We start from the raw sequence: 20,355 nt of genomic DNA, 5'->3' as shown, positions 1-20,355 counted from the left end.
AACCCCCCCCCCCCACATCCCCAAAAATGTTGAGAGCTATAAGGGGAGGGTTTTTAATGCAACCATCTCGTAATCAGTGAGCAAATGACACTTAGAATTCGAATTTTGCTCTGGAATTTTGCATGAGTAATCCTTGGTAGGTCTATTTTCCCTAAATTGAACAAAAAGTTGGAAAAGTAACGGCTAACGGCTGGCGGCTCAGCAGTTTAGCCATTTTTAAAACTATTTTCAAGGGAAATCATCACGAAACCTATCTCCACATAATACTCTATGCTGCTCCAAAACGTTTTCAAACGGTTCTAGCCGCTAGTTGCTGGTACTAAAAAATCTAAAAATGTTTTTTTTTGTATCATTTCACATGATTTAAAGCAAAAATATGTTTCAAAAAGTTGATTCCTACATAATTTATGACAGATTTGCCCTAAAAATAGCCAAAAAAACGGCTAAACGGCTGAGCCGTTAGCCGTTACTTTTTCAACTTTTTGTTCCATTTAAGGAAAATAGACCTACCAAGGATTACTCGTTCAAAATTTCAGATCTAAATTCGAATTGTAAGTGCAATTTGCTCACTGATTACGAGATGGTTGCATTAATCCCCCCCCCCTTTTAAAAATAAATTAGAATGGGGGGATCTTAATCCTATGAAAAACCTCGTCCCCCCCCCCGCAAAAAAAGCCCTTGTTAACTTAATTACGTTTTCTCTACAATAAAAAAAAATAAGAATCTCTTTATGAAATGTGTACCTGAAGGTTATCCCGTTGAAGTTCCAGCCTGTTGTACTCTTTGAGAAGTTTCTGGTAGGCAATTCTTTCTTGTTCATATTCAGAATGGATTTGCTGCTTTTCAGCCTCCAGCCGCTCAAGTTCAACAGCTTAAATATAAATTAGTTATAACATAAGGCAATAACAAGATTAGTTTTCATAGAAACTTGCGTTTTTTTAATTGAAAATACCCAACTCTCCTGTCATAATCCTTCTATATATAAAAAGGGTCTAGTCCCTTTCGTGACGACGCCTCTTTAGGGGCGTTTCAACGTATTTTCAGAGTAGCTTTTCTCCTATTTTTAGCCCCTGTCCTGTGGGGGGGCTCTAACCCTGCGGGGCAATCACCTATCCTAACTTGAACTAACCTAACCTTAAATAACCTATAAAAAACTACAAATATTGAAAATACGACGAAACGCCCCTTAAGAGGCGTTGACACTAAATAGACTATACCCGAAGAAATACCTACATCATGTTTCATGCTGGCTATAAAACGATCTTTAAAGTAGTATTAAGTAAAGGCTAGTTGAGTCCCGCAGTGCTGTCTTTTTAATTGGGGAATAAATAATCGAATAATAAACAGATATCTAAAAACTGCTTTTAAAAGTAGGATATCTTCATAACTTGTATAACTAATGCAAAAACAAAATTTAACACCTAATCAGGTTTAATTTGATTTAACCAAGGAAAACAGCATAAAATCTATCTGTACACTTTTCTAAAAGATATTTTTTAATGAAAAAATATTGTTCATTGTTATTACCAAAAGCAAGCTGGATTTTACTAAGGGCTTCTGATAAAAACACAAACTTAAACCCCATTTTTCACTTTATCACAATAAGTAAAAAACATATTATAGATGGCCATCGGAATCTAATTAATCCGTCATTTTTTATTACGAATATATCAATCTTAATCCGAATTTATGTAACTTCATTTCTTTTCAATAATAATATCAAAATAATTATCATTAGAATACATTCAATAAGTTAGATATTTACTAAATATTCTTTTATAATAAACAAACGTTACGCATAAACAGAGAAAGTAACACAGATTCTAAAAATAAATTCTGGGAATGGGTAAGAAAAAAACAGTAGCTTACGCAATAATCCGTAAAATTGTAAGTAAGGTTACAGTCAAATGCGCTTATTAGGTCAAACTGGTTTTAAATATGCGTTTAATTACACTATGTGTTTGGTCAACATTAAGAACTCTGAACAGTTAGACTTAATAAGCGCATTTGGCTGGAAGCTTACTCACAATTTTACACATTATTGCGTAAGCTACTATTCCCTTTTGTAAATTTTAAGTCCAATGTATAGAGATTAACATGCTTTTCATTCAAGAATTTATGTTAATAGCGGCTTTAAACTGGAAGGGTGATAATTGTGGAGATGTAATAAACACATTATTATAAAATATATACTTTAATAACGAAAATCTTTACAATTTAATTCGCTCTATTGATATTATAAATGGAATTTTTGTTAATTTTAAAAAGTTAGTTTCAGGATAAATAATTCTAAAAACTCTAGCATCTTTAATTAGTTGATTTGCTTTTTTTCTGAATAATATTCTCAGTCGTAGCTATAAATGTGTCTATGTCAAGTGTAAAAACCTTCACAAAGATCCATATTGATTATTTTCTTTGTTGATTTTTCCAGGCAAATATGGATAGGGAAACGAGAGATATTAAACACTCTTGCACAATAAAAAAGTCAATTGAGATTAGATTAATTCGTAACCCTTACTTTCCAATATTTACTGGTTCATACAGGCAGATGTAATAGGTATATTATATTTCAGAAGATTAGTCTATTATTGTCCTATTATTCCTGATTAATCAATTTAAAAAAAAATGAGGTTAAAAAAATAACTTACGATCAATTTTAGCTGAATTTTCAGCTTTGGTCTGAGCGGCAGCAAGATCTGCATTGTGCTTCTCCATGGTCTGCTGAATTTCATTCTTGAGAGTGGATATTTCCTCCTCGGCCCTCACCTTCTCGGTCACTAGATCAACCTTCTCTTCTCTCTCCTTCTGTAACTCACCCCGCACCTACGATCAATCAATTAATAAAAACTACAATCTACTCAGGTACTGCCACCCTCCTATGAGAAATCGCCCCTCAAAAAATACCTCCACCCCCCCAAAAAAAATTTGGAAGGGGGGGGGGGTCGTTACTCCCAAAGCAATCAATCACTAATCCATCTATCAATCAATTTAACCATTAAAATCACTTCAAAGTCAAAGAATCAGTCTAATTATCATCAAATTATCATTAGATTTAAAATCAGTCATCAATTTGACAGTCAATTATCTATCTTAGAATTAAGTATCCATCAAACAATCAACTATCAATCTATCATTAATATACCTATCAATCTAAAAATTAAAATCAAATCTAAATCTAACAATCAGTCATTACTCTAACCATCATCAAATTATCATTCAATCTAAAAATCAATCAAACATTTAACCATTAATTTGACAATCAATTATCTATCTAACCATCATCAATCAACAATAAAAAATCAATAGAACAAACAATAATCAATTTTACAACAAATCAGTTCTAAATCTCAATGAATTAAATCCTTTTATGAATAACTGACCTGTCTAAGTTCCTCCTCGAGAGTTTTAATTCTCTCACCCTTGGTCTTGGCCTCTTCTTCAGCTTTCTTTGCCTTGCCAAGCTCCTCACTAAGGGCTGCTCCGGCTTCAACCTTAATAATTTTATATTTAACATATGTATAAAAAAAATACTTTGCTTAGATCAAAAGATAGGTATATTTTTTGGCTATGTTTAAAAACCAAATGAAACATAAAATCAATTTAAGATTTTGCATAGGATTCCTTTACCAATAAGGTATAATCTGGAAATTGTAGAGTTTCGAAAAATTCCTTGCATCAATTCAAACATTTAACATACTATTTTTTATCTTGATTACTAGAAAGATAAGGAATAATGAAGAGACGTAGCTTCTCTATAATCAAGTTTCTTAATGTTATTAAGCAATGATTGCACACTACATTTTAAACAAATAAATAATATATTTTGTAAATATTCTGTAATTTTCTGTTTTTATAAAACATTAGAATGCTTTTTACTTAATATTTGTTTTTACATATGTCTCATTTGTGGAGCTTTGTTTTTTTAATTAAGTCATCGATGTTACAACAAACTTCTAAAGTTGTGAAATAATATTTATTTGTAATCTCAGTTAACCATGTGTGAGATAATCTTAATTGTTTGAGGTTATACAAATTTAATAAGTTTATAAAACCTAAATTCAATTACATGTTTGTGTGTTAAAAAGTTTAAATTAAAAAGTTTCTTTAAAATAATGAAAAGTAATTTTACATTTCTCAGAAGATTTCAAAATAAGTACAATTTCAAAAGTTAATGTTATAAAATTATCAAAAACTGAAAAGTGAAGAATTTTTAACTATTATAACCAATTAACTTTTCAATCATTCTAGTCTTGTCAACAAATTTTATTTTAATTGCAACAAAATTAACGTTTTTCCTTTTTTATTTTAAATCATACCTAGTGAATGATCAATTCAATTTTAATTCTAACAAACTAAGTGTATATAGGGTAAGAAATAAACCTACCCTCTCCTCCCTTCCAAATTCTTCATATTGAGAATTATTAAACTAGAAATAGTTGAATATTTAAAGTTATTGATTTAGTTTTATAGAATAGTAAATCCTATATTATATAACTTTTAATATCACGTTTTTTAGTTTCATATTTTTTATAGAAAAAAAATAAAATATGCATAACAACATTATGACAGTATTAAAATAAAATAATAATATAATATTCTTTTAGATTAGGTATACATATCATAATAAATAAAAGTCAATGGTTTTAGACTAAAAGGAGGCGTTTGATATCCAACATGTAGCAGTATTCTTTGATTGTTCTGCGGTTTGCACCGAAGAATCTCGCTAACCGCAGATCCTATATGGTTCTCCTTTACAGTGTAGCTTCTGATAGGTTCTAGGAAGGTTAATAGCTGTTTTGGGGGAGGATAATACCAACCTCCCAAGAGTACTCGCAAAAACACCAAAAAGTCCTGCTAGACATATAATGGTCAGTTCGTTAATCCAGTAGGTTGGGAGAGGATGGGGTAAAGGTGATGGATTGGGGGGATAGTTGTTTAAGCCATCTTAAATTTTCACTTTATTAGAACACATGATAAAATGGTGTAAGATCTAAGTAATACTAAATCCACTTTAACACAAAACTTAAAATTGCCTAAAGTATCATAATTTATAGGTATTGACCTACAGCTATGTGTTTTTCATATCCCCAAGTGAAAGATATATTTACCGTAGATTTCAGACTCTTGTTTTCGTTCATAGCTTCTGTTAAGCGTTGCTGCAAACTGATAATCTTGTTCTCCAAACCTGAACACAAATATATATGATGCACGGGGAGAAAGGTTGATTGACCTTTAAATTACACTGGTACCCAAAGTTTTATCTTATTTCTTGTTGAAAAAGCTTATGATAATGTTACCTTTTTTTAAATTTAAATTAATTGGTTCAAAACTAATTGTGTTAAAATTTTTCAACCAATAATTTAATAAAAAGGAGGGGTAATTTTGTTTATCATCATCCATTTTCTTAGCCTTTTATATCCCTGTATTTTATGTCATTACAAGAAAAGCTTGATTATTACTATTACAATGATGTTACGCTTAAAACATTAACATTGTACCTAATTGTCAAAAGAATCAAAATTTCAAAATTCCTTATATTTACAGGAATCAGGTAGAAGCAAGGTTAGAAATGATTACGTGTGATAAAACATATCCCATTGTCCTATCTCTATATCCCTGACTAAAATAATTCTAACCTTTGTTGAGTTCTTTCTGTTTCTCTACGCTCTTGGCCTCAATCTTCAACTTCTTCAATTGTTTACGCGCAATTCTGCGCCTGACTGCGTTCTGCGCAATTACAACTGACCGCACGGTGCGCGCGTATTTAACCCTAGAAAAATTTATCATAAGAGACAAATTTTAAAAAATTAACATGAATATAACATGTATATTCTGCAAAATTGACCCTGCTAAAAAGGAGGGGGGGGGGGAGGGGTAACAAAAAATAAAAAATATGTGGTTGGGGGAAAAACAATGTAAAAATTAAGATAACTGAAAACATTTTTTCCCCATTTTTCTCCCCTCCTTGGTGAAAAAAATTTAAGAATATGGGGGAGTGGGGATAATACCTATACATAAAATAAAGAGTTTTTCCATTTTTTCCCCTTCCATGCTGGAAAAAACTGGGAGGGGAAGAAAATAAATCTTGTGCAGAATATACACCCCTGGCATTTTATTAAGGGGGATGTGGAAAATAACCATTTGGGCAGGGGGGGGGGGGGTTTACTCGAGAACCCTTAGAGCTAGAGGGAGCTAATTTTGGATATAAGCTTCTATGGGGCCAAAGTTACTTTTAAAATTATCGTTGACCCCCCACCCCCCCCAATTTTTTTTTTTTTTTGGGGGGGGGGGCGGGTAAATTATACTATAGGATGTTTCTCATAAACGACTTGAGATAAATGGAGCAAACCTTGGGATACAACTTTTGTAGGCCTATATTTGATTTTATAATTATCGTTGACCACCCACTCTCCCCCAAACCCCTAATTTGGGGGGGGGGGGCGGGTGAATTATACTATAGGGTGTTTCTCATAAACGACTTGAGATAAATGGAGCAAACCTTAGGATACAAGTTTTGTAGGCCTATATTTGATTTTATAATTATCGTTGACCACCCACTCAACCCCAAACCACTAATTTTTTTTTTGGGGGGGGGGGGTGCGGGTGGATTATACTATAGGGTGTTTCTCATAAACGACTTGCAGCAATTTTATTTTGGGTGCTACTCCCTTAGTTTTAGAGATAATTGGATGAAATCTTTTGGGCTGGGTCACTAATTACCCCAACTATTGGTATCTTTAAAAAAACGGCTGCGAGACCGCCGCTCCCGCCGCCCGCCGCCGTTTACCGCCGCCACCAAAAAAATTTTTTTTATTGCATTTCTCGCCGAATTAGGCAATTTGGAATCATTTGAGACCATGTTATTTTTTTCAAAAATTTTTCGCCTTACAAGCAACACTGCGGGGGACTTAGTCATTTTTTTCAAATTCTCGAAAAAAATAACATGGTCTCAAATGATTCCAAATTGCCTAATTCGGCGAGAAATGCAATAAAAATTTTTTTTTGTGGCGGCGGTAAACGGCAGCGGGCGGCGGGAGCGTCGGTCCCACCGCCGTTTTTTTGAAAAGATACCAATAGTTGGGGTAATTAGTGGCCCAGCCCAAAAGATTTCATCCAATTATCTTTAAAACTAAGGGAGTAGCACCCAAAATAAAAGTCGAAACAAAATTGTAAGTAAAGGGGGGGGGGGGGAATGTGGTGACTCGTCACACGACATACCAGCAATTTTATTTTGGGTGCTACTCCCTTAGTTTTAGAAATAATTGGATGAAATCTTTTGGGCTGGGTCACTAATTACCCCAACTATTGGTATCTTTAAAAAAAAACGGCGGCGGGACCGCCGCTCCCGCCGCCCGTCGCCGTTTACCGCCGCCACCAAAAAAATTTTTTTTATTGCATTTCTCGCCGAATTAGGCAATTTAGAATCATTTGAGACCATGTTATTTTTTTCAAAAATTTTTCGCCTTGCAAGCAACCCTGCAGGGGCTTTAGTCGTTTTTTTCAAATTCTCGAAAAAAATAATATGGTCTCAAATGATTCCAAATTGCCTAATTCGGCGAGAAATGCAATAAAAATTTTTTTTTTGGTGGCGGCGGTAAACGGCGTCGGGCGGCGGTCCCACCGCCGTTTTTTTTTAAAGATACCAATAGTTGGGGTAATTAGTGGCCCAGCCCAAAAGATTTCATCCAATTATCTCTAAAACTAAGGGAGTAGCACCCAAAATAAAAGTCGAAACAAAATTGTAAGTAAAGGGGGGGGGGGGAAATGTGGTGACTCGTCACACGACATACCAGCAATTTTATTTTGGGTGCTACTCCCTTAGTTTTAGAGATAATTGGAAGAAATCTTTTGGGCTGGGTCACTAATTACCCCAACTATTGGTATCTTTAAAAAAACGGCTGCGAGACCGCCGCTCCCGCCGCCGTTTACCGTCGCCAATAAAAAAATTTTTTTATTGCATTTCTCGCCGAATTAGGCAATTTGGAATCATTTGAGACCATGTTATTTTTTTCAAAAATTTTTCGCCTTACAAGCAACTCTGCGGGGGATTTAGTCATTTTTTTCAAATTCTCGAAAAAAATAACATGGTCTCAAATGATTCCAAATTGCCTGATTCGGCGAGAAATGCAATAAAAATTTTTTTTTTGTGGCGGCGGTAAACGGCGGCGGGAGCGGCGGTCCCACCGCCGTTTTTTTAAAAAGATACCAATAGTTGGGGTAATTAGTGGCCCAGCCCAAAAGATTTCATCCAATTATCTCTAAAACTAAGGGAGTACCACCCAATAAAAGTCGAAACAAAATTGTAAGTAAAGGGGGGGGGGGGGAATGTGGTGACTCGTCACACGACATACCAGCAATTTTATTTTGGGTGCTACTCCCTTAGTTTTAGAGATAATTGGATGAAATCTTTTGGGCTGGGTCACTAATTACCCCAACTATTGGTATCTTTTTAAAAAAAACGGCGGCGGGACCGCCGCTCCCGCCGCCCGTCGCCTTTTACCGCCGCCACCAAAAAATTTTTTTTTATTGCATTTCTCGCCGAATTAGGCAATTTAGAATCATTTGAGACCATGTTATTTTTTTCAAAAATTTTTCGCCTTGCAAGCAACCCTGCAGGGGCTTAAGTCATTTTTTTCAAATTCTCGAAAAAAATAACATGGTCTCAAATGATTCCAAATTGCCTAATTCGGCGAGAAATGCAATAAAAAAATTTTTTTTTGGTGGTGGCGGTAAACGGCGTCGGGCCGGGAGCCGCCGTTTTTTTTAAAGATACCAACAGTTGGGGTAAAGGGGGGGAAAGTTTTGACACATTTGCGTAAACAGTGATTATAGGCTTTATCTTTGGACTGAGAGGATTTCATCAAATTATCTCTAAACCTAAGGGAGTAGCACCCAAAATAAAAGTCGAAACAAAATTGTAAGTAAAGGGGGGGGGGAGGAAATGTGGTGACTCGTCACACGACATACCAGCAATTTTATTTTGGGTGCTACTCCCTTAGTTTTAGAGATAATTGGATGAAATCTTTTGGACTGGGTCACTAATTACCCCAACTATTGGTATCATTTAAAAAAAAACGGCGGCGGTACCGCCGCTCCCGCCGCCCGTCGCCGTTTACCGCCACCACCAAAAATTTTTTTTTATGGCATTTCTCGCCGAATTAGGCAATTTTGAATCATTTGAGACCATGTTATTTTTTTCAAAAATTTTTAGCCTTCCAAGCAACCCTGCAGGGGATTTAGTCATTTTTTTTCAAATTCTTGAAAAAAATAACATGGTCTCAAATGATTCCAAATTGCTTAATTCGGCGAGAAATGAAATAAAATTTTTTTGGTGGTGGCGGTAAACGGCGTCGGGCGGCGGGAGCGGCGGTCCCGCCGCCGTTTTTTTTAAAGATATCAATAGTTGGGGTAATTAGTGACCCAGCCCAAAAGATTTCATCCAATTATCTTTAAAACTAAGGGAGTAGCACCCAAAATAAAAGTCGAAAATGTGGTGACTCGTCACACGACATACCAGCAATTTTATTTTGGGTGCTACTCCCTTAGTTTTAGAGATAATTGGATGAAATCTTTTGGGCTGGGTCATTAATTAACCCAACTATTGGTATCTTTAAAAAAACGGCTGCGTGACCGCCGCTCCCGCCGCCCGTCGCCGTTTACCGCCGCCACCAAAAAAATCTTTCTATTGCATTTCTCGCTGAATTAGGCAATTTGAAATCATTTGAGACCATGTTATTTTTTTCAAAATTTTTTGCCTTACAAGCAACCCTGCGGGGGCTTTAGTCATTTTTTTTCAAATTCTCAAAAAAAATAACATTGATTCCAAATTGCCTAATTCGGCGAGAAATGCAATAAAAATTTTTTTTTTGGTGGCGGCTGTAAACGGCGGCGGGCGGTGGGAGCGGCCAATAGTTGGGGTAATTAGTGACCCAGCCCAAAAGATTTCATCCAATTATCTCTAAAACTAAGGGAGTAGCACCCAAAATAAAAGTCGAAACAAAATTGTAAGTAAAGGGGGGGGGGGAAATGTGGTGACTCATCACACGACATACCAGCAATTTTATTTTGGGTGCTATTCCCTTAGTTTTAGAGATAATTGGATGAAATCTTTTGGGCTGGGTCACTAATTACCCCAACTATTGGTATCTTAAAAAAAAACGGCGGCGGGACCGCCGCTCCCGCCGCTGTTTACCGCTGCCACAAAAAAAAAAAATTTATTGCATTTCTCGCCGAATTAGGCAATTTGGAATCATTTGAGACCATGTTATTTTTTTCAAAATTTTTTCACCTCTCAAATGATTCCAAATTGCCTAATTCAGCGAGAAATGAAATAAAAAAATTTTTTTTGGCTGGCGGCTGTAAACGGCGGCGGGCGGCGGTCCCGCCGCCGTTTTTTTTTTATAGATACCAATAGTTGGGGTAATTAGTGACCCAGCCCAAAAGATTTCATCCAATTATCTTTAAAACTAAGGGAGTAGCACCCAAAATAAAAGTCGAAACAAAATTGTAAGTAAAGGGGGGGGGGGGGGGAATGTGGTGACTCATCACACAACATACCAGCAATTTTATTTTGGGTGCTACTCCCTTAGTTTTAGAGATAATTGGATGAAATCTTTTGGGCTGGGTCACTAATTACCCCAACTATTGGTATCTTTAAAAAAAACGGCTGCGAGACCGCCGCTCCCGCCGCCCGTCGCCGTTTACTGCCACCACCAAAAAAATCTTTTTTATTGCATTTCTCGCTGATTTAGGCAATTTGAAATCATTTGAGACCATGTTATTTTTTTCAAAAATTTTTCGCCTTACAAGCAACCCTGCGGGGGATTTAGTCATTTTTTTCAAATTCTCGAAAAAAATAACATGGTCTCAAATGATTCCAAATTGCCTAATTCAGCGAGAAATGCAATAAAAAAAATTTTTTTGGTGGCGGCTGTAAACGTCGGCGGGCGGCGGGAGCGGCGGTCCTGCTGCCGTTTTTTTTAAAGATACCAATAGTTGTGGTAATTAGTGACCCAGCCCAAAAGATTTTATCCAATTATCTCTAAAACTAAGGGAGTAGCACCCAAAATAAAAGTCAAAACAAAATGGTAAGTAAAGGGGGGGGGGGGGGAAATGTGGTGACTTGTCACACGACATACCAGCAATTTTATTTTGGGTGCTACTCCCTTAGTTTAAGAGATAATTGGATGAAGTCTTTTAGGCTGGGTCACTAATTACCCCAATTATTGGTATCTTTTAAAAAAACGGTGGTGGGACCGCCGCTTCCGCCGCCCGCCGCCCTTTACTGCCGCCACAAAAAAAAATTTTTATTGCATTTCTCGCCGAATTAGGCAATTTGGAATCATTTGAGACCATGTTTTTTTGGTGGCGGCTGTAAACGGCGACGGGCGGCTGGCGCGGCGGTCCCGCCTCCGTTTTTTATAAAAGATACCAATAGTTGGGGTAATTAGTGACCCAGCCCAAAAGATTTCATCCAATTATCTCTAAAACTAAGGGAGTATCACCCAAAATAAAATTGCTGGTATGTCCTGTGACGAGTCACCACATTTCCCCCCCCCACTTTACTTACAATTTTGTATCAACTTTTATTTTGGGTGCTACTCCCTTAGTTTTAGAGATAATTGGATGAAATCTTTTGGGCTGGGTCACTAATTACCCCAACTATTGGTATCTTTTAAAACAAAGGGCGGCGGGTGGCGGGAGCGGCGGTTTACAGCTGCAACCAAAAAAAATTTTTTTTATTGCATTTCTCGCCGAATTAGGCAATTTGGAATCATTTGAGACCATGTTATTTTTTTAGAGAATTTGAAAAAAATGACTAAATCCCCCTCAGGGTTGCTTTTAAGGCGAAAAATTTTTGAAAAAAATAACATGGTCTCAAATGATTCCAAATGTAATAAAAAAGATTTTTTTGGTGGCGGCGGTAAACGGCGACGGGCGGCGGGAGCGGCGGTCTTGCAGCCGTTTTTTTTAAAGATACCAATAGTTGGGGTAATTAGTGACCCAGCCCAAAAGATTTCATCCAATTATCTCTAAAACTAAGGGAGCAGCACCCAAAATAAAATTGCTGGTATGTCGTGTGACGAGTCACCACATTTTCCCCCCCCCCCCCCCTTTACTTACAATTTTGTTTCGACTTTTATTTTGGGTGCTACTCCCTTAGTTTTAAAGATAATTGGATGAAATCTTTTGGGCTGGGTCACTAATTACCCCAACTATTGGTAAGTCCCCCGCAGGGTTGCTTGTGAGGCAAAAAAAATTTGAAAAAAATAACATGGTCTCAAATGATTTCAAATTGCCTAATTCAGCGAGAAATGCAATAAAAAATATTTTTTTGGTGGCGGCGGTAAACGGCGACGGGCGGCGGGAGCGGCGGTCTCGCAGCCGTTTTTTTAAAGATACCAATAGTGTGGGTAATTAGTGACCCAGCCCAAAAGATTTCATCCAATTATCTCTAAAACTAAGGGAGTAGCACCCAAAATAAAATTGCTGGTATGTCGTGTGATGAGTCACCACATTTCCCCCCCCCCCCTTTACTTACAATTTTGTTTCGACTTTTATTTTGGGTGCTACTCCCTTAGTTTTAAAGATAATTGGATGAAATCTTTTGGGCTGGGTCACTAATTACCCCAACTATTGGTATCTTTAAAAAAAAACGGCGGCGGGACCGCCGCTCCCGCCGCCCGACGCCTTTACCGCCGCCACCAAAAAAAAAAATTTTATTGCATTTCTCGCCGAATTAGGCAATTTGGAATCATTTGAGACCATGTTATTTTTTTCAAGAATTTGAAAAAAATGAGTCCCCCGCAGGGTTGCTTGTAAGGCGAAAAAATTTTGAAAAAAATAACATGGTCTCAAATGATTCCAAATTGCCTAATTCAGCGAGAAATGCAATAAAAAAGATTTTTTTGGTGGCGGCGGTAAACGGCGATGGGCGGCGGGAGCGGCGGTCTCGCAGCCGTTTTTTTTTAAGATACCAATAGTTGGGGTAATTATTGACCCAGCCCAAAAGATTTCATCCAATTATCTCTAAAACTAAGGGAGTAGCACCCAAAATAAAATTGCTGGTATGTCGTGTGACGAGTCACCACATTTTCCCCCCACCTTTACTTACAATTTTGTTTCGACTTTTATTTTGGGTGCTACTCCCTTAGTTTTAAAGATAATTGGATGAAATCTTTTGGGCTGGGTCACTAATTACCCCAACTATTAGTATCTTTAAAAAAAAACGGCGGTTGGACCTCCGCTCCCGCCGCCCGCCGCCGTTTACAGCCGCCACCAAAAAAAATTTTTTTTATTGCATTTCTCGCTGAATTAGGCAATTTGGAATCATTTGAGACCATGTTATTTTTTTCGAGAATTTGAAAAAAATGACTAAGTCACCCGCAGGGTTGCTTGTAAGGTGAAAAAATTTTGAAAAAAATAACATGGTCTCAAATGATTTTTTGTGGCAGCGGTAAACAGCGGCGGGAGCGGCGGTCCCGCCGCCGTTTTTTTTAAAAATACCAATAGTTGGGGTAATTAGTGACCCAGCCCAAAAGATTTCATCCAATTATCTCTAAAACTAAGGGAGTAGCACCCAAAATAAAATTGCTGGTATGTCGTGTGATGAGTCACCACATTTCCCCCCCCCCCTTTACTTACAATTTTGTTTCGACTTTTATTTTGGGTGCTACTCCCTTAGTTTTAGAGATAATTGGATGAAATATTTTGGGCTGGGCCTTTAATTACTCCAACTATTGGTATCTTTTAAAAAAAACGGCGGTAAGACCGCCGCCGTTTACCGCCGCCACCCAAAAAAAATTTTTATTGCATTTCTCGCCGAATTAGGCAATTTGGAATCATTTGAGACCATGTTATTTTTTTCGAGAATTTGAAAAAAATGACTAAATCCCCCGCAGTGTTGCTTGTAAGGCAAAAAATTTTTGAAAAAAATAACATGGTCTCAAATGATTCCAAATTGCCTAATTCGGCGAGAAATGCAATAAAAAAAAATTTTTTGGTGGCGGCGGTAAACGGCAGCGGGCGGCGGGAGCGGCGGTTTCGCAGCCGTTTTTTTTAAAGATACCAATAGTTGGGGTAATAAGTGACCCAGCCCAAAAGATTTCATCCAATTATCTCTAAAACTAAGGGAGTAGCACCCAAAATAAAATTGCTGCAAGTCGTTTATGAGAAACACCCTATAGTATAATCCACCCGCCCCCCCCCCCCAAAAAAAAAATTAGGGGTTTGGGGGTGAGTGGGTGGTCAACGATAATTATAAAATCAAATATAGGCCTACAAAACTTGTATCCTAAGGTTTGCTCCATTTATCTCAAGTCGTTTATGAGAAACACCCTATAGTATAATTCACCCGCTCCCCCCCCCCCCAAATTAGGGGTTTGGGGGAGAGTGGGTGGTCAACGATAATTATAAAATCAAATATAGTCCTACAAAAGTTGTATCCCAAGGTTTGCTCCATTTATCTCAAGTCGTTTATGAGAAACATCCTATAGTATAATTCACCCGCCCCCCCCCAAAAAAAAATTTTGGGGGGGGGTGGGGGGTCGACGATAATTTTAAAAGTAACTTTGGCCCCATAGAAGCTTATATCCAAAATTAGCTCCCTCTAGCTCTAAGGGTTCTCGAGTAAACCCCCCCCCCCTGCCCAAATGGTTATTTTCCACATCCCACTTTTATTGAAAACAAATATGAAACTAAGAGGTAGGCAGGTGGAGTAAATGTAGCTTATCGTAAATCAACACTATAGAGCAAGAAATACATGTATTTTAGCATTTATTTAGCAAAAGGGATGAAAATTTTTAAGTTGTTAAATGGTGTATTAAAAATACTTCTACCTTTTATAGTGGTCAAGGTTATTTTTTTATGATTTGAATACACTTTTAACTTGAAAAAGCATTTGATTTAGATAAAAAAAATACCTATAAATCAGGGTGGAACCAACATTTTCCGTTATTATAACATTATTTAATCCTCAAAAAAATTACTTTTACTAGCGGATGGGGGGGGGGGGGGGGGCATAACATCCATGCTATTAAATTACTATATTACGTTATTGTCATACAAACTAACCCCCCCTTTTTTATCATAGCGCATATTTAAAAAATATTAGTATGTAGGTGTTAAATAGCAATTAGGTAAATAAAATTCATTTTATTTGAAAAGAATCACTCAGAAAATTATGATAATTAACAATATTTGAATAATAAAATAATATTTATGAACGTCATGTCAATTAATTTAAATAAGATTATTTGTCCTCATTATTTATAAATATTTTAGTGTACTATCTAAGTACAGAAGGGGGAAACAGGATTTATGCATCTATGTCATAATTTAAGTACCTTTACACTAAGAAACATCGAAAAATGCTAAACTCAAGATATATAGCTTTCCTCAAATAGGTATTATTAAAAAAAAATGACTGGCAGACATACATACTAAAATCAAATATCAGCTTTACATAAACAAAAGTTTACCTGGCAATCCAACCGCGGACGCGTTTCTGGATAATTGTTGCGGATTTTTCCTCCAACAGACGTCTGTACTCTTTTCTCGCTCTATACGGTTAAAAGCGATATTAATATTGCATGATTAAACTGTTCAAAATTTAAGAATACAAATCTATTAAAAATTAACTATATTGCTTAATCTAGCGATTGTGGTACTGGTTTTCAGGAGCTTTGTATTCGAATGGGGTAGAAACTTGCCAAAACTAAAAATTAAAGTCTCTAAATCCATAGTTGAAGGTCCTAATTAAAGCTTCCCTATAATTGAGAACGAAATTACTTCAATGGTTATCAAGATTCTAACAGACAAACTAACAAGACCATGCTCCCTTTACAATAGGATTGTTGTTTAGATAAAACTCAAATTAATAACATAATTTCTAAAAATGCCGCGTTTTATTTCCTGTATGCGCGCATGTTGGCCTGCAATCTGATAGTCATCGCGCGGAGTTCCAAGAATTTAGTTCTCTGAAAGTATAATAATCAGTACCCTAACTTATTGATCAAATAGTTTAATATGTATTTTTTGCGAGGCTTCCCTATTGACCCATGGAGTTAGGGGACATTGGGTTGTTTATTACACTAAGTCCTTATTAGTTTTAAAACTTTGAGGCCTTTATTGAATTATTGTTCATTATTTTAAGTGTCCAAACGGTTAACCACTAATTGTAGGCCTATTCTACAATCTACATAGGGGGTAATTTTGTGTATTATCATTGCAAGGTGTGTATATCAAATTGTCATATCCCTTTATATCCCTGCTATTGACCAACCATAAAAAATCCTACCTGTACATGACCTCTGTAAGCAGCCTGAATGATGGTGGCTGCATGGTTCCTACGCATGGAACGGACTTGCCTCCGTGCGAGGAAGCCACGCACCCACCGTTGAATAGTACCGGTACTCTTCTTAATCGTCTCGTAACGTTTCCTAGATAAAACAATGTAAAAAAATCTATAATCTATGACAGACAACCTTTCCTTTTGGTAGAACATTGTTTAAGAAAAACCTGGAAGATAATTTTTAATAATCAAGTTCTTTGAAAAGGTAAAGTTTCTAATATTTTATTATCGTTTGTTATCCTTTTATAAAAATATCAAGATCTCGCTAACCCGCTGGACCGATTTGGCTCTCTCAGATAATGAAGCCTCTATGGGTAGCCTCTGGTTAGTATTTCAGAAATACTACCTGTCCATATCTGTTAACCCGTCTTGTATAAAACTAATGAAAACTATACACAAAATACTAAAAAATCTTCTTACAAGAAAATAATGTTATGTAAAAAGATTTATTGAAATATTAGAAAACAAAAGTGCACAAAACTACATAAAAATACGTGTATATATTTTAATATGTAATCAAAGAATTTAAATTTTTGTAAAATCAGAAAAATAAATTATCTGCTTTAGAGGGATATCCCTCCAATAACAATAACATACCTATAACTAGGGGGGGAGGGGGGGCGAACCTCTAAGGAATAAAAATAAGAATCCCTTAAAAGAAGAACAAAATCGGTGTAAAGGTAAAAAAGATAACAATAATACAACTTACAACGAGAGTTCCTACCTATCTCAGTAATGGATAAAAAATCTCATCGACAGGTTACAAAGGTGAATAATGAATGGACCAAAGTGCAGCCTACCTGTACAGGAATCCCTTGACATGTTTCTGGATCATGATACCGCAGGATTTTAACTTGTCTGATCGAAGTTTTTCCATGTAGGCCACCTATGAAAAAAACAAGCTTAGTTGTCATTTAATTGGAATAAGTTAAAAATCACTTCATGTAAAGACACAAATACATATTTTACTTTATGCATATAAAATTGTTTTGTAGACAACCATTTAAGAATTCTTACGGAATAAAAAAAATTTATCGGTTAAAGATGCGAGAAGTAAAAATATTTTTAGTAAAAATAAATTATATTTATACTACTGTAAAATATATAAATATTGATGAAATAAATTACACAAATATTCATATAATCCTTTTTTAATATTGATTTCTAAATAATATTAAAATAAAGTTAAAAAGAATTATTTTTGTAACAGATTTGATTTATGGAAAAATTGGAAAACCCACATACATAAGTGCATTCTCAATAGTTTAATTTAAGAATTATTAAAGAAGAGTTTATGTAAATGATATTGAAGAATTGCATTTTCAAATAATTTTACAAGTTTATTCAAATCAATATTTGTTGAACATGATAACGTTATAACGTAATGCTAGTACTGAAAAGCATGAATATATGTGAAAAATTAAATAATTTCCATTTTTTCGTTGACTTCTGAATTTGCGACAAGTACCAATTGGATGTCCTCAATCGGTTTCCAAATATTTTGAAAACATTCGGAAACTCGTTCCTACATCGTATGCATAATCTGTATTGATGGATATAGTCAATTTAAATTGCTAATATAGTCCTCAGATATTGGTCAGTACGTTCCTCAATGGCCAGGGGAGGGGGTAGTGGTATTGTAGCCAGCTGGGAGAAACAATATCTACGTATTCTATATATATTTTGTAGTTGAAGTTAAATCAGTTTTTTAATTTCATGCCACGATTTCTTGAAGTTATCTATTGACATAAAATAGCTTTTTTAGGCTTTAGGATGATTTTATGCTATTTTTTTAGTTTAATGAAAATGGAATTTGAGAAAAAAGGCCATAAAGGTTAAAGGCGGACCTTAGATTACAAAAACTAAAGTTTAATTAACAAATTTTCAGCCTAATTATCTTAATTTGTATAATAATCTTAAGTAAAATTAAGATACTCTATTATTAGATTACAAAAACTTAAGTTTAATTAACAAATTTTAGGCTAATTATCTTAATTTGTATAATAATCTTAAGTAAAATTAAAATACACTATTTTTTAATTTGTTAATTAGCAATCTAATAATTTGATTAGATGTAAAGACAACTAAAAAAGGAAAACTAAAGATATAGGATAATTAAGTTGACAAATATTATAATATTTTATTTGAAACAACAAGGACAATTATGCCATAAAGAAGCGTAGCATTAACATTTTGGATGAATGACAATTAAACTATTATATTAAGTAGTATGGATTTTGTCTTAAGCTTAAGATCTCAATAAATACTGAATTGATTGGGTTCTCATTATTCGGTAAGCTTCACAATCACATAGTTAATGTGATGGTTTTAGTCGAATTTATTGTCTTAGATGGTTTTAAGCTATCTTTTCAGCTTCTTCGAATACAGGACCCCTAAACGCTAGGGGCATAGCCGCTAATGAATAATTAAAATTTAAAATTGAGGGAATTTTGAGGATAGGTAGAAAAAAAATCAGAAGTATATATAGTGGATAAAAAATAAATAGATGATTGGGAGGGTTATTCACAGAGCACCAAAAAAAAAACTTTTTTTCTGAATACCGTTAGGGACGGACATACCCTTACAGCTAAGTATAAAGTTGCCTTGCTGCACTATGCAAAAGATGGGGAAAATCAGATTTTTTTTAGATTATACAGGTACATTACATATCCTTCAGGGAAAATAAAATAATTATTTGTATATTTAAGCTTACACAAAAGTATTAATTTGACGTACAAACCTACATTAAGAAGGATATGAGAAAAAGAGAGAGAATATCCTTTTCATGTTTGATTTTGTACTAGGTATATCAGGAAAAGTACCCATTACAATATTAGTTTTACAAGGCCGTGCAGTCAGGCTTTGTAATTGGGAATTTATCCCGGAGGAAAAATTTACATTGATGGAGGGTGGGGTTAACATTATGCCCCCTCTACTCGCAGTAATAACAGTCTGACAGTCGGACAAAGACGTACAGAAACAGCCTCATTTTAAAGAGTAGCTGCGCTACTAAAAAGTATCTTACCTGTCCTGCTCTGAAGAAGAGCTTGTTCTTACCAAACTGATACTTGTCAGGATCCTAAATAATTATTAAGTAGTAAGGTTTTTTTACTAAAGCTTAAGATCTCATTAACAACTGAACCAATCAGGTTCCCTAATTCAGAGAAGCTTCACATAGGAATTTTAATTTAAAAATCTTTGTCTTGGTGTGGGTTTTCTGTGTCCCTTTTTCTCTTCGAATACAGAGCTTCTAGATGCAAGGAGCCGCTGGCATTAATATGATATTTGTCCATTTGTACTGTGTCCCTAGCGGATTCCCCTTTTCAACCTATAACTTAAATCTAAAGAAGGGGTACCTATTTAATTTTGTTTATCATAATTGGAGATGTACATTAATTAATCATCCTTAGTCTTATCCATGGTTAGAACGCAATAATATTAGTACATCCTCCATGTTTTTTCTCCATTAAAATAAGAAAAGTCAACATTTTTAGCTTTTATAACAAGATTTAGTAGCAAAAGTTGGTTTTTAACGTCAGCACATAAAGTTAGGCTTTATCAGGGAATTGTGGATAATACAGGTTTAATAAATTTACATCATTCCCCTGCAACCACCCCCCCTCCCCTACTCCTAACAACTAATCAAAGAATTACAAGGTAGAAATACAAAATTTTACGTTCAGCCTTCAGATGGTGGGGGGGGGGGAGGGGAGGTCAATAAATTATATATAATTTTTAAATGTTCAATCCCTAATTTCCTGAGTTTTTAAGTTGGTATAACCTATTAACATCAATGTAAAATTTACAAGAAATACGGGGATAGGTTAATTGGAGATAAATTAATCTTTAATTAAAATGCTAATAATTCTGCTTTGTACATTTTCAAAATACGGGGAAAATTAAGTTCCATTTACTTATCCACTTATCCCTGGATAGCTTAATATGATTACAAATTAAGTTCAAATTAAAATTATTAAAATAAATAACATGATTCATGGACATAG

General features: G+C 35.3%; 1 protein-coding gene across 2 annotated transcripts in view; it reads right to left on the bottom strand.

Annotated features, from left to right (window-relative positions):
- didum (dilute class unconventional myosin) overlaps nt 1-20,355 on the bottom strand; it is a 179,350-nt gene that overhangs the window by 100,146 nt on the left and 58,849 nt on the right. For both annotated transcript variants that reach the window (XM_080169607.1, XM_080169606.1), the window contains exons 28-37: nt 19,377-19,430; nt 17,152-17,237; nt 16,298-16,439; nt 15,915-15,977; nt 15,480-15,562; nt 5,637-5,770; nt 5,109-5,185; nt 3,381-3,491; nt 2,649-2,823; nt 744-871 (exon numbers count right to left, since the gene is read on the bottom strand). In XM_080169607.1, coding sequence (XP_080025733.1) covers nt 744-871; nt 2,649-2,823; nt 3,381-3,491; nt 5,109-5,185; nt 5,637-5,770; nt 15,480-15,562; nt 15,915-15,977; nt 16,298-16,439; nt 17,152-17,237; nt 19,377-19,430 — 1,053 coding nt within the window. The remainder of the gene's footprint in view (nt 1-743; nt 872-2,648; nt 2,824-3,380; nt 3,492-5,108; nt 5,186-5,636; nt 5,771-15,479; nt 15,563-15,914; nt 15,978-16,297; nt 16,440-17,151; nt 17,238-19,376; nt 19,431-20,355) is intronic.

This window comes from Acartia tonsa, chromosome 8 (assembly GCF_053477335.1).
Source record: "Acartia tonsa isolate MP-2025a chromosome 8, ASM5347733v1, whole genome shotgun sequence".
NCBI classification, from domain to species: Eukaryota; Metazoa; Arthropoda; class Copepoda; order Calanoida; family Acartiidae; genus Acartia; species Acartia tonsa.
Note: the sequence above shows the minus strand (reverse complement) of the source record. Positions and strands in the feature narration are given on the sequence as shown.